Source organism: Leucopleurus acutus, assembly GCF_964270905.1.
Source record: "Leucopleurus acutus genome assembly, chromosome: 8".
Taxonomy (NCBI): Eukaryota; Metazoa; Chordata; class Mammalia; order Artiodactyla; family Delphinidae; genus Leucopleurus; species Leucopleurus acutus.
Genome location: NC_139151.1, coordinates 98,542,694 through 98,555,073, shown reverse-complemented (window position 1 = coordinate 98,555,073; position 12,380 = coordinate 98,542,694). Strand labels below are relative to the sequence as shown.

Genomic DNA, 12,380 nt, shown 5'->3' with positions numbered 1-12,380 from the left:
GACGTAGGGACATGTGTACGCATACGGCTGATTCACTTTGTTGTACGACAGAAACTAGCACAGCATTGTGAAGCAGTTATACTCCAATAAAGATCTATGAAAAAAAGAAAGAGAGTGCAGGGTGCAGAGCAATATGTCTGATATGTCACCCTTTGTGTGAAGATGGGAGGAGTGGATGAAATCTTTGTCGCAAATGCACAAAGAACCCTGAAAGGATACATAAGAAAGTGAGAACAGTGGCAGAGAGTCGGGGAGGGTGAGACTGGGCAGATGGGGGACCAGAGTGGGAAGGAGACTTTTCATAGCATAACGTTGTCTTAGCAGCTCTGGCTGCTATAAGAAAATAACATAAACTGGGTGTCTTGTAAACAACAGAAATTCATTTTTCACAGTTCTAGAGTCTGGGAAGTTCCAGATCAAGGTGTCGGCTGATTCAGTATCTGGTGAGACACCACCACATAAATTGTTTTGTTTCACAGGTTCACAGCTGGAGAGGAATTGGCCTCAGAATAAATTCTACCTTGAGTCTCACCCTATCTAATGTAGATGATATTTAGATAAGACTTTGGACTGAAACTTTAAAGTGGGTGCTGGAATGTGTTAAGACTTGGGGGCTGTTGGGATGGAATGAATGTATTTTGTGTGCAGGAAGGACATGAATTTGGGGAAGCCACGGGTGGAGAGCTGTAGACTGAAAGTCTGGGTCCCCCCCCATAAATTATTATGTTGAAATCTAATCCCCAATGTGATGGTATTAGGAGGTGTGTGGGGTCCCTTGGTGGGTGATTAGGTTATGAAGGTGAAGCCGTCACGAATGGGATCAGTATCCTTATAAAAGAGACGCCAGAGAGGTTGCTCGTCCCTTCTGCCACGTGAGGACACAGTAAGAAGACGGTGTACAAACCAGGAGGCGGGCTGCCACCAGACACTGAATCTGCTGGCATCTCAACCTTGAACTTCTCAGCCTCCGGAACAGTGAGAAATAAAGTTCTGTTGTTTAAAAGTCATCCAGTCTGTGGGTTTTTTTGTTTGTTTGTTACAGTAGCTTGAATGGACTGAAGACAAACATTTACCTGCAAACATTTGAACCTTAAATGATAAAAGCCAGTGGCTAAGGTGGGCTCACCTGAATGCCAGGGGGGATGCTGTAGATGATCCGGATGGTCTTGCAGTCTGGGTGGCCAGGCAGAGAGTGGGGAATGAGGTGGTACTCCATCTTCCCTGGAGGCTGGGTACCTGTCTTCACCCCATAAATGGTCTTACAGGTTGGACACTGCAAACTCCCATCCTGAAGAGACAAGGTCAGAATAGGAAACAGTTTTAGTAATGACCTTCCCACCCAACCCCAAAAGGTACCAGAGATAAAGGGCTGGGGTCGGGGGCAAAATGCACCCAAATGAGTAACAGACCTGAGTTGCCCCCCTGCTTGGCTACTGAGGCCATTGAAAGCTGAAGCTTTCTCCAAAATAAGAGGAGGAACCTTCCACACCAACCCCATGCTCCACGCTAAGGGACATGTAAGAGAGACCCCATCCTTCATAAGGAGACCGGGCTTTACCCTGCATCTCAGGACTCTGATGGGGGGATGGTGGGGGACTCTGGGTACAGTGACGTGAGGGGTCGTGGTTTCACAGCGGGACCTGGTGACGTGTCTTCTGGAAGGATAGGAGGAGAGCTTGGGAGAGAGCCTGGACAGTAAACCCTGTTCCCAGCTTGCAAAAAGAAAGGGAGTGAGGAGAAGGAAAGCGTGGGCAGGAAACAACGTGTGTACAAAGTGCTGTCACACAGAGGGGACCAGAGCTCTCCAGGACATCCAGATCTCCTCGGGGAAGACTGGGATCCTCTGCGGGGCTATTTAAGGACGTTTCCATTCAAACTCTACTCATTTAAAGGGACAGCTTGTATTCAGGGCAATGGAAGTTACTCCGTGTGATCAAAGGATGGGAATCCAAGGCCAGGGTCCCACTCTCTGTTCTGGCCTTAACTTGCTTCGTGACCTTGGGTGAATCACTCCATCCAATAAATTCTCTCTGGGCCTTTTCACCCTGCTTCTCTGTAAAGAAGATAAAAACTGCATGCTTCAAAGTATTAGTGCAAAAGAGAATAAAGGATAGTGTCTTCAACATTTTTGAAGCACCACGGAAATAAATGCAAGAGTCCTAGATTATTCTTGAATACAGTTATCAAAAAAGGGAATACATGTTCTAAGAAACCTCTTTAAACCCAAAATAACCTCTTCAAGTGCCAAATCCCGATGAAACCTTTTGTCTTAGGGTCAGGAAATTGGGCAAGGGATACAGACACACGTCGTTCACGAATAATTGAGCTCTCTGAGACAGAGAGAGATCCCAAGATCGGCCCTTCGGGAATTTCAACCACAGGGCTATATTAGGATGAAGGGAAAAAACGTACAGCCATAATACAAAGGAGATACCAATTTGAATAACAATGCTAACAGCACCCTATAAAGTAGGGATTGTTTTATCTCCATTTTCCAGATGGAAAATGAAATGTCCGGGAGGTTGAAAATCTTGCCCAAGGCCATTTGGCCACTGAGCCAGGGTTTGAGCTTAGGTCTGCTGCCTTTACTCTTTTCCCACAGCAAGAGAAGTACAGAGCAGCCTCTGAGAGCCAAACATTTTTTTGGATGAATAAGCGGTTGGAGGATATCACAAAAATCTCAGACTCTGAGGCAATCCAAGCTGGGCCTGGAGAAATGAGTAGAATTCAAATTCATGCAGATGGGGAAGGAAGGTTCTTCCAGGCATGGGAGAGAACGTGAGAAAACTCAATGGCTTAGGCATTGTAAGCAGAGAGTTATCATCTGAGGACACTCCCAGATTCCTGGAAACCGGCTCTCTTGGACAAGACAAGCATCACGGACAGCCTTCCCCTCCTCGAACTAGGACCCTAAGGGACTTCCAGTTATACCTTGATAAAATCTTCAGTGCTTTTGAAGGGGTGGTGGAAGGTGTTTTGAAATTGTCCACCGAAAATGAATTGTAACTGAAAATCACTAGCCCTGGGAGAAGGAAGGGTGATGGGAAATCCATCCATGCCAGTATGACTGGATACTAACCCCTGGCCCATCATCATGGACCACTCCCCCCCGGGACTCTCAGGGACAGAAGTTTACACCTTTCAGACCACCACTCAGTGTGGATACAGGGGGAGAATCGGGTAGCATAGACCAAAAGGAAGGTAAAGACAGATTTTACCAACGTCATAATTTCGTGGAAAACTGATCCTGCTGAGAACAACCAAGTTCATCACTCCTGCTGCCCTGGGATGCCTTTGAGACTCCCCAAACCACCCGCGTGCCACTCCAATACGGCCTCCATGCTCTCGCACCCCAGGGCCCCCGTGGGAGGTGGCAGCAGCCCCACGGGCTGGCACTAACCTTGTTGCCGTTGTTGTACATGGCGACCAGGCAGTAGATGTGGTAGATGTGGCCGCATCTGGACAGCTTACCCACTAGGTCAGGCTTGACCGTCGGCTGTGGCCCCTTGTAGCCTGAAGGGGCTGTGAGGCGCTCCATACAGATGGTGCAGTCCTGGGGGTGGGAGGGGACAGAGGAAAGAGGACATCAGCTCTCAATCAGCCTAGGAGGTCAAAGCGTCTCCAAGGTGGTTCCCGCGTGATCTCAGAGGTCAGGTGAGCTCTTTCTTCTCCTCTTCTAGAAAGCCCACAAACCAGGGTAAACATGCCTTTGGGAATCTACATAGAATTCTGCCCTGCTCTGCACCACAGAGAAATTCGTGAAACGATTCCTGGTGGTGGTACGTGTTCATTTGGGCTGGCCAACAGAATGATAACCTCCTTGGGGGCTGTGACTGACCGTCCTTCCTTGGTATCCTTCAGTGGCTTGTGGCGGAAATCAATGCTTGCTGACTCACCGACAAGCTTTACTTAAATGGAACATCTGTAAAGGAATTGTATTTGAAGCGTCCTGGAGAGGCTGCTGCTTAAATAAGTCTACAGCAGGATTTCTCAACCTTGGCACCCTTGACATTCGGGGCCAGATCATTCTTCGCTGTGGGTGCTGTCCTGGGCCTTCCTGGCATTGTAGGGAGTTTAGCAGCATCCTTGGCCTTTGTCTACTAGATACTATCAGCATCCCCTCTCCCCTCCAGTCACATAAAATCACCTCTGGTTGAGAACTGCTGGGACATCAAGCCCCTTTTAAAGTCAGTGCCCATAGCTTATCATACTGCCCTTCTTAAATTCAGACTCTCACGTTAAGGCAGTTTAGAATCAGTCAGCAGTTTGCTGGATGGGGAGGTGGGAGATGTTAAGCTGCAGCTATCGCTCAGGACCGTGAACCTGGGAGCCTGGGCATCCGCTCTGACCAGCTCTGCACCAGTCAGGACTTAGAAAGCAGCTCCTGCCGCATCCTGTGGAAAACTCCAGCAGAGGAGATGCTTGTGGGTGACGGAGAAGGTGAGCCCCGCCCTGTCTCCCCTGCAGTCACCTCGTCTGGTGGATGCCGGACTTTCTGCAGATACTTCTTCAGCACCTCTTCTGGGGTTTTACCTGTGGGGACAAGATATTCAGTGGGCCACCAAGACAAGCTGGATGTGCCAGAGAGAGGGGAGTTTTTAGTCGGGCTCAAAGCAGAAAAGGCAAGCAATTCATTGCGCAATTGGATTTAAGAACTGAACAGAGGGAGGGAACAGAGTGGTAGAAGATGGAGGGAGGTTGTCTGAGGAGGTGGGAGGTGTTCACATCCGCCTTTATCTCCTTAGGTCACTTCCCTGACAGCCCCCTGCGTAATTTCAACAAACCCACTTTTTAACTGACAGAGGTTGAGTGGGTTTCTCTTCCACATCATCGAAGAGCCTGGACCCGCCCAAACGACGCAATGAGATGACAAATGAAAGCACTCTGCATTGCAGCTCTATTTACAATAGCCCAGAGATGGAAACAACCTAAGTGTCCATCATGGGATGAATGGATAAAGAAGATGTGGCACATATATACAACGGAATATTACTCAGCCATAAAAAGAAACGAAATTGAGTTATTTGTAGTGAGGTGGATGGACCTAGAGTCTGTCCTACAGAGTGAAGTAAGTCAGAAAGAGAAAGACAAATACCGTATGCTAACTCATATATATGGAATCTAAAAAAAAAAAAAAATGGTTCTGAAGAAACTAGGGGCAGGACAGGAATAAAGACACAGACCTACTAGAGAATGGACTTGAGGATATGGGGAGGGGGAAGGGTAAGCTGTGACAAAGCGAGAGAGAGGCATGGACATATACACACTACCAAACGTAAGGTAGATAGCTAGTGGGAAGCAGCCGCATGGCACAGGGATATCGGCTCGGTGCTTTGTGACCGCCTGGAGGGGTGGGATAGGGAAGGTGGGAGGGAGATGCAACAGGGAAGAGATATGGGAACACATGTATATGTATAACTGATTCACTATGTTATAAAGCAGAAACTAACACACCATTGTAAAGCAATTATACTCCAACAAAGATGTAAAAAAAAAAAAAAAAGAAAGCACACTGTAAACTGCTACACATTTAAAAGCATTAGGTAGGCTTATGGCATTCCTTTTACAATGTGCTAAGTACTGTCTCAATCAGTAATGTGGAGTCAAAGTGCTATTATTTTTATGGGAAACCAGGAATTTATGACCACAGCTTCAGGACGGTCTTCTTCGGCTGTTGATGGCATGATCACTGCCAGCAGAGGTAGCCCAGCAGTAGGGAAAGGGTGATGCTCTGGGAAGCAATTACCTGAAAGGTGCATTGATTCTGGAATTTTGGGGAGAGGAGGAACTGGACCCCTAAGGCTAGGCAGCCTAGCCTAAAGGCAGGGAATGGGATGATACGGACTCACAAAGAGGCATAGAAATTTGAAAAAAGGGTCAGTGCCTCCCTGGGTGACCTTCTTAACGTCTCTAAGATTCTGTTTTCTCACCTAGGAAATGGGCAAGAGCAACCGCTAGCACGTACTGAGAGCGATGATTTGACAATTAAATGAGCGAACGGGTGTACAGTTCTTTGGCACTTTACCTGCTAAGAGTCTGATATATGCTATTAATAATAACAGGAAGAGTGGGAAAGTGAAAAATCCTGCCGTGTCCTATGAGACTACAAGCAAGGCAATCAAGTTTATTTAAGCAGAGAGCTTTTGATAGACTGAAAAAGTAGGACAAGGGTTTGAGGAAGTGGATCCTGCAACATTCAAAAGCTGGGATGCAGGTCCTTCCTTCCCACTGCCCTGCTTCTCTTAGAAGAATCAAGCTTCTATTAACTGAAAGCCTAGTGCTTGCCGGGCTAAGTCACAATATACATTTGATCCCACTGAAACTTCATAACAAGTTTGCAAGGTGGGGACTTAGGGGTGACGGTGAAATCACTTAACAACCAATACCAGAGACTAGAGAGACCAGCCACAGAGCTGAAGTGGGGTCCTTGGTGCCCTGATAAGCACAGGTATTTGACCTCCTAGTTGTAGGATGTGAAAAGGGAGAATGGAGCTCCTAAAGGGGGATTTGAGGGGCCAGAGCATCTGGAGTCTACAGAGGGACACAAGACAGTGGTTACTTCCCTAGTGACATGGATGCATTACAGGACATACCTGCTGGGTACCGGTTGTGCCCCTTGTAAAGGTGAGAAAAGAAGAGCCTGGGGTCACAAGACTGCAAGGGACAAAGTTGGGATATGAGTCAAGTCTGTTTGGGTTCCAATGTCAAAGCGATCTTTCTCTCTAATGTATTGCTATTTTATCTGTGTCCGCATCCTATTTTATATTTCTCAAGGTGTCGCCATCTGATCCATACCTCACCCACTTTGATGTAATCATCAGAACAGGTACTAGGTAGGCCCATTTAGCAGATGCAGAAATTAAGGCACAGAGGGGGAAGGCATGGGTGTGACCCTCAGTGGTGGAGGCAGAGCCAGGGCTGGGAGCCACGTCTGTGACCTCCCCGCCAGGACCCCTTTCGATAAAGAGGCCGATACCTTTCTTGGCTTGTTTCTTGGTGGTCTTGCGGCTTGTGTTGGAAACCCCTGGGATGGACTTTATTTCACTCTTGCTGACGGGGGGTGGGTGGAGGGCCAGCTTTGGTGGCCTGGTGAGACACACGGGCAGCCCTGCCGCACTCATGAGGATCCCAGTGATTCCTGGAAGGGCAAGAGCATGAAAGAAGGACTGGAGAGTCAGCCCCCCGACCCCCCCCCCCCCCAAGTAACCTCCTCGCCTCCTTTCCACCAGCATTCTCATAACTCATGGATTCTCTACGTAGCCTCTACTTTTCTCGGAAACGTATCCATTCCCTCATTTTCAACAGCAAGCTTTGCTTTTCACGATCAATTCTGCCCAAACTCTTCCTGCCCGTCCAACCCAACTCCTCACATCCTCGTTTGTCTTAATCAACATCCGATTTCTCTCTCTTTTTACAAATGCTCACCATACCTATTTCATTGCTTTTGTTTTTCTACCTTCAGCTGGGGGCTTCTCTTACCTGCCAAGGCCGGGTTGACAGGACTGGACCCACTTAGGTTCTTCACTGGGACAGTGGGGACCCTGAAAAAGGAGAGAACAGACATTTCATGCTTTTGACAAGTGGGACAAAATGGGCCAGTGGTGGGGACCCCAAAACTTCACCCACTGAGGGGTTCCCCTTTCTTACAGGAACTACTTATTCCTACTAAAGATGCAGTAAGTTCTTAGCCCCTCAGCCAGAGCTGATACCTTCAGACCTTGTCAGTCCACTCCACAGAACCTCAAAACTCAGAATGGCCCCGCAGTTCCCTCAGAGTCCCAGGAAGGCCCACGCAGCCCTGCCTGAGCTGCCAAAGTCCCCCACCCCAGTCCCCCCAGCTCTCTGGCCTCTCCTCAAGTCACTCGCCTCTTTACTGCACTCTAGCTGTTCCTCCTACTGGCCAAGAACGTTCCTGCCTCAGAGCCTTTGCATAGGCTGTTCCCTCTGCCTGAAATGCTGTTCCACCTGACACCTACTTGGTTCCCTCCTACAACTTCTTCAGCCTTGGCTCAAATGTTCCCTTCTCAGTGATGTTCCTGAGGCCATCTTATTTAATACTGCTACCCACCCCTCCATCCCACCCTGAGACTCCCCCCCACAACAAGCCCTCTTACCCTGGTCTTTTTTTTTTTTTTTTGGCCACGTCCCATGGTTTGTGGGATATTAGTTCCCCAGCCGGGGATTGAACCTGGGCCCAGGGCAGTGAAAGTGCTGAGTCCTCACCAGTGGACCGCCAGGGAATTCCCACGTATGATCTTTGAAAATAAGTTGTTGCTTCTTATCTTCCCTCCTAAAATCTAAGCTCTACCAGGGCAAATATCTTTGCCTGTTTCACTCAGAGCCTGACACTGGTAGGCATTCAACAAATATTGGTTGAAGAAATGAAAAAAACATAAAGAAGCAAGTTCAAACTTGGGTGTACAGTCACCTCAGAAGCTTTTGAAAAGGCAAAGCCCCTTGCCTGCATCAGAAGCTCTACCTGTGGGCCAGGAGAATCTGCATTTTGACAAGCTCCTGCCGAGAGGATGCAGAGGCAGCTGAGCCCTAGTCTGACATTTGGAAACCATTGCTCTAACAGCTGTCACTTCTCCTTTTCCCTGAGAAGCATAAATCAGGCAGGGCCTCCTCCCTTTTCTGTCCTTCTCCCCAGCAACTTGAGCCAGGATGGAGAGAAGACAGCACAGCTGCCTGGGAAAGTCGAGGCCTCCCACGGTGCTGAATGGAAAAATATGAGACACACGGGGCTAGGTCTTGCACCATCCCCTTGTCACCCAGGCCTCCACAGCTGGGCTTGGAGATGGACTGGGTCACCGACGACTCCAGGAACCAGAGTTTCTGCTATGGGGGTAGGGTGGTGCTGGGAAAGTAGGGGGAGGGGAAAAAGCACTTGTTTATTTGTTATTAATTTATTTGTCCATTCATACTGAGCCCACTTTGTGTTGGATACTCTGCTGTATGCCAGGGACACAGCAGTGAACAAGACAGCCCATAGCCCTTCATCCCTGTGTTAAAATCGCTAACAAGAGTAGAGTCAGGCACTTAATCCCAGGCACCGTTCTACCTGATCACAGTATATACATCCATCTGACCCTTCCAACAACCTATGCAAGAGGTGTTATTATTATTAGCTCCGTTTTAATAGGCAGGGAAGGTGAGACACAGAGAGGTTAAGCAAACTTGACGAAGGTCACACGGCGAAGGATTTGAACCCGGGAAATCTGTCTCCGGAGCCCATTGTTTTAGCCACTCACTAGGCTGTGCTCTTGCATCTGTGTAATCCTCATCACACCCCATGCTGCAGACAGAAAACACGAAGCTTCAGGTTTAAGGAATGAACCCACAACTCAGAGGGGAGGTTGGAACGTCACCTCAAGGCTGAGCACTGGGTCTGTCTGTCCCCCACGTGCCCAGAAGGATGGGTGCTTGCCTGGCCATGCTGAGTCTTCTGGGGTCTCTGTCCCTTCCCAGGAATGATGACGTGTGCACCAGGGCTGTGAGAAGGATGTGGAAGTAACAAATGTGGGTGTGTTTGTGTCTCAACAGGCCCCCAAAGGCTACTTGTCCTCAGAAACTGTCCCCAGGATAAGTCAAATCCCGATGGGACGAGGTGAAAGCTGAATTCAACACAAAAGAAAGACACCAAGAAAAAGAGGCACAGACTTGATTCCGGACTCTGTAACCTGCCCCACAGGGCCAGGCATGGTATAGCGGATGGGGGGTCAGAGAAATCAGCTTAAAGACCCAGTCCTGCCAGTAACAATGTCCATCAGCTTTTCTGAGCCTCAATTTCCCTGTCTGTAAAACTGTGAAAGTCTTGGGTTAAAAGCTGCTGAGGAGACTTCCTGATGATTTCCCACCCCAGTACCTGGGCACCCAAGGTGCAGTCTCTGCCCTGGGTCCCCCACCTGGGGCCGATTCTCCTCCCGCCTCTCTCTGGGGAGGGGGGGTGGGCAGGGTCCCTCCCCTGCGCCTGCTCTCTGGATCCACACCAGGGGGCAGTGGGCGCCACCCAGCCCAGCACCTGCCTTCCCCCCTCACCATCTCCAAGGTCCCCACTTCAGCTGATAAGTACCTGTGATCTGGGTGACAAAAGCCTCCTTTGTTCCCACAAACTGGACTGGCAGGTTTCCACACCCAACCTGGTTAACCAGGAAATAGTCCAATCCCCAGAGCGCACATCCCGGGCAGCCCGAGAACTCAGCGCTGGGGGCAAGGTCTGGGGAGAGGGAGGGTGTGCTGGTGAATACTGCGAAACAGGTGGGTGTCCCTGCCACGCCAGGAAAGGGACAACATGGCGGAAGGGCTTGTCAGGAGGCTCTGGAAGGTGGCAGCAGGGCTTGGGGAAGAGGGGATATTTGCTTATGAAATACAGAAGGGTCCAGCGGAAGGGGCCCTGCAAGGGGGTCAGGATATCTGCTTCTAGCCCAGCTCTGCACCGACTTTGTGCCTTTGGGAGTACCGTGCAGCCTCTCTGCCATTCAGGACCGCATCCGAGTTACCACGCAGTAAACAGGGCACCCTAAATCCCTGTCCCTGGGTTCCCAGGGAGGGAGGGTTTAGGATCCAGGTCGAATACTTTGTAAATAGTCAAGCCCTATGCAAATTTGGGTGACTGTTTACATTTTTTGGTTCCCAAAGGTAAGAGGAAGTTGGGCTTGATAGAAAGCCTTTTCCTGCTTAATATTCCAATTTTCTCAGATTCTTGAGGATGTCAGGTGTAAAGTGTTAATACAAAGTTGAGTGCTGGGTAGATCGTTGGGCTGGCAACACTTGACCACCCTTCCCTCACCGTTCTTCGTTAAAATGAAAACCAAGGAGAACAGCCTGTATGGTCCACACCGGGCACACCCTGTCGGGGCCCCCAGGGTTATAGGTGCCTGAGTCCTTTTCCTAGAGGTCAGTAACCCAAAGGCAGGTGAGCATTCACATCCTCCAGGCAACTCAGCTCAGCAAAAGCTGCCTGACCCAACTACTCGTTGGCCAATCAGCAGACACCCCCTGCCCCCGTGCCGTGGGGAAGTTCCCAGTTATGGAGGGCGCACGTTTTAATTTCTGTCTCTAACGTACAAAACTAAGAAAAGAGACGAGCTGGCAAGGTGGCAGGGGAAGGGGGGGTTGATGAGGGGAGAATAGCTCCGCAGATACCATGGTGAGAAGTGTTTTTCTGGGAGTTACGAGCCAACCCAGGAATCCTCGGCGGAACAATGGTCTTGTCTCTCCAGCAACTGAGGTCTCGCTGGAGATAGAGTAGCCTCCATTCTGGAAAAGACGGCCAGAGGGGCGACTCCCGCCCCCCTCAGCACAGCCCTCCTCTCTCCTCTTTAGAAACCCCCTGCTTGTGTCTCTGAATAATTCACAGGATCTTTTGTTCCCCCCAAACCCTTCTCTCCATCCCACCTCTCCCGCCCTCCCTGGTCTTCCTTTTTTCCGTGGGAAAGTTACTGGAAGAGGTCATGGGCAGAGAGGGGAGGGGGAAGGGGCCGTTGGACGACAGAAGGTCGATGGCAACGGCAGACAAAGGGAATAAACACGCTAATTAAATGGCCAAGAAAGACTGGAGGAGAAGATGGTAGTGGGGGTGAGGGAGGTGGTAAGAGGTGAAAAGGAGAGGGCTGGAAGACAGAGAGGGTAGGGAGGGGCCTCCCTTGTCAGGAAAACAGAGCAGAGAAAAAAACAACTTGTTTCTATAGCCCTTTTGAAATTGCACTGCCCAGACCTCCGCCCCAATTCTGCTGCTCGGATTCTATTGGCAGGCAGATACTCAAGCAGAGAGATAAAGAGCTGACGAATCCTTCATTGACATTTAAAGCGATCTGGGGTTCCCCTCCCTCAAGTATGGCATGGGGTCACTTGGCTTTTGTGTAGGGCGCCAGAAATGAAGTAGGGCGTTAGATTCGACTCAGTAACTACAGAGCGCACAGATACTGTTCGTAATAGTAATAGCAGCTAATGCTGAAAAGACTCTTATTATGTGCCAAGCACTGTAGTAATTCCACACTGGATATTTCATTTAGTCCTCATGACAAACCCTGTAAGCAAGGTACCATTCCTATCCCCATTTTACAGATGAGTAAACTGAAGATAGAGGATGCAAAACTTGCCCCAAGTTACACAGCCAGAAACTTGGGTTCCAGCCCAGCCAGTCAGATTCTAAAGACTGTGTTCTTACCCACTATAGGAGCCTCCCTCTGCCATGCCAGCAGTCGCCCTGGAACTCCGTTAGAGGCCCTGGGATGCTGCTGTACGCCAGTGTGGAGAAACTGAGCAGCGGCATCGTGCGGGTACCCCTTCCCCTCTGCCTCTGCAGGCTCAGAGGAAGTCATGAAAACCCCAGGCATCTGACTAGCATCTGACCATTTATAATATCTGACCATTTATAA

General features: G+C 49.5%; 1 protein-coding gene across 1 annotated transcript in view; it reads right to left on the bottom strand.

The window, feature by feature from the left end:
- DTX4 (deltex E3 ubiquitin ligase 4) overlaps positions 1-12,380 on the bottom strand; it is a gene marked incomplete at both ends in the record, with an annotated part of 30,319 nt that overhangs the window by 7,197 nt on the left and 10,742 nt on the right. The window contains 5 exons of the mRNA XM_082845594.1: positions 1,127-1,288; positions 3,401-3,553; positions 4,472-4,533; positions 6,977-7,138; positions 7,480-7,541. Coding sequence (XP_082701720.1) covers positions 1,127-1,288; positions 3,401-3,553; positions 4,472-4,533; positions 6,977-7,138; positions 7,480-7,541 — 601 coding nt within the window. The remainder of the gene's footprint in view (positions 1-1,126; positions 1,289-3,400; positions 3,554-4,471; positions 4,534-6,976; positions 7,139-7,479; positions 7,542-12,380) is intronic.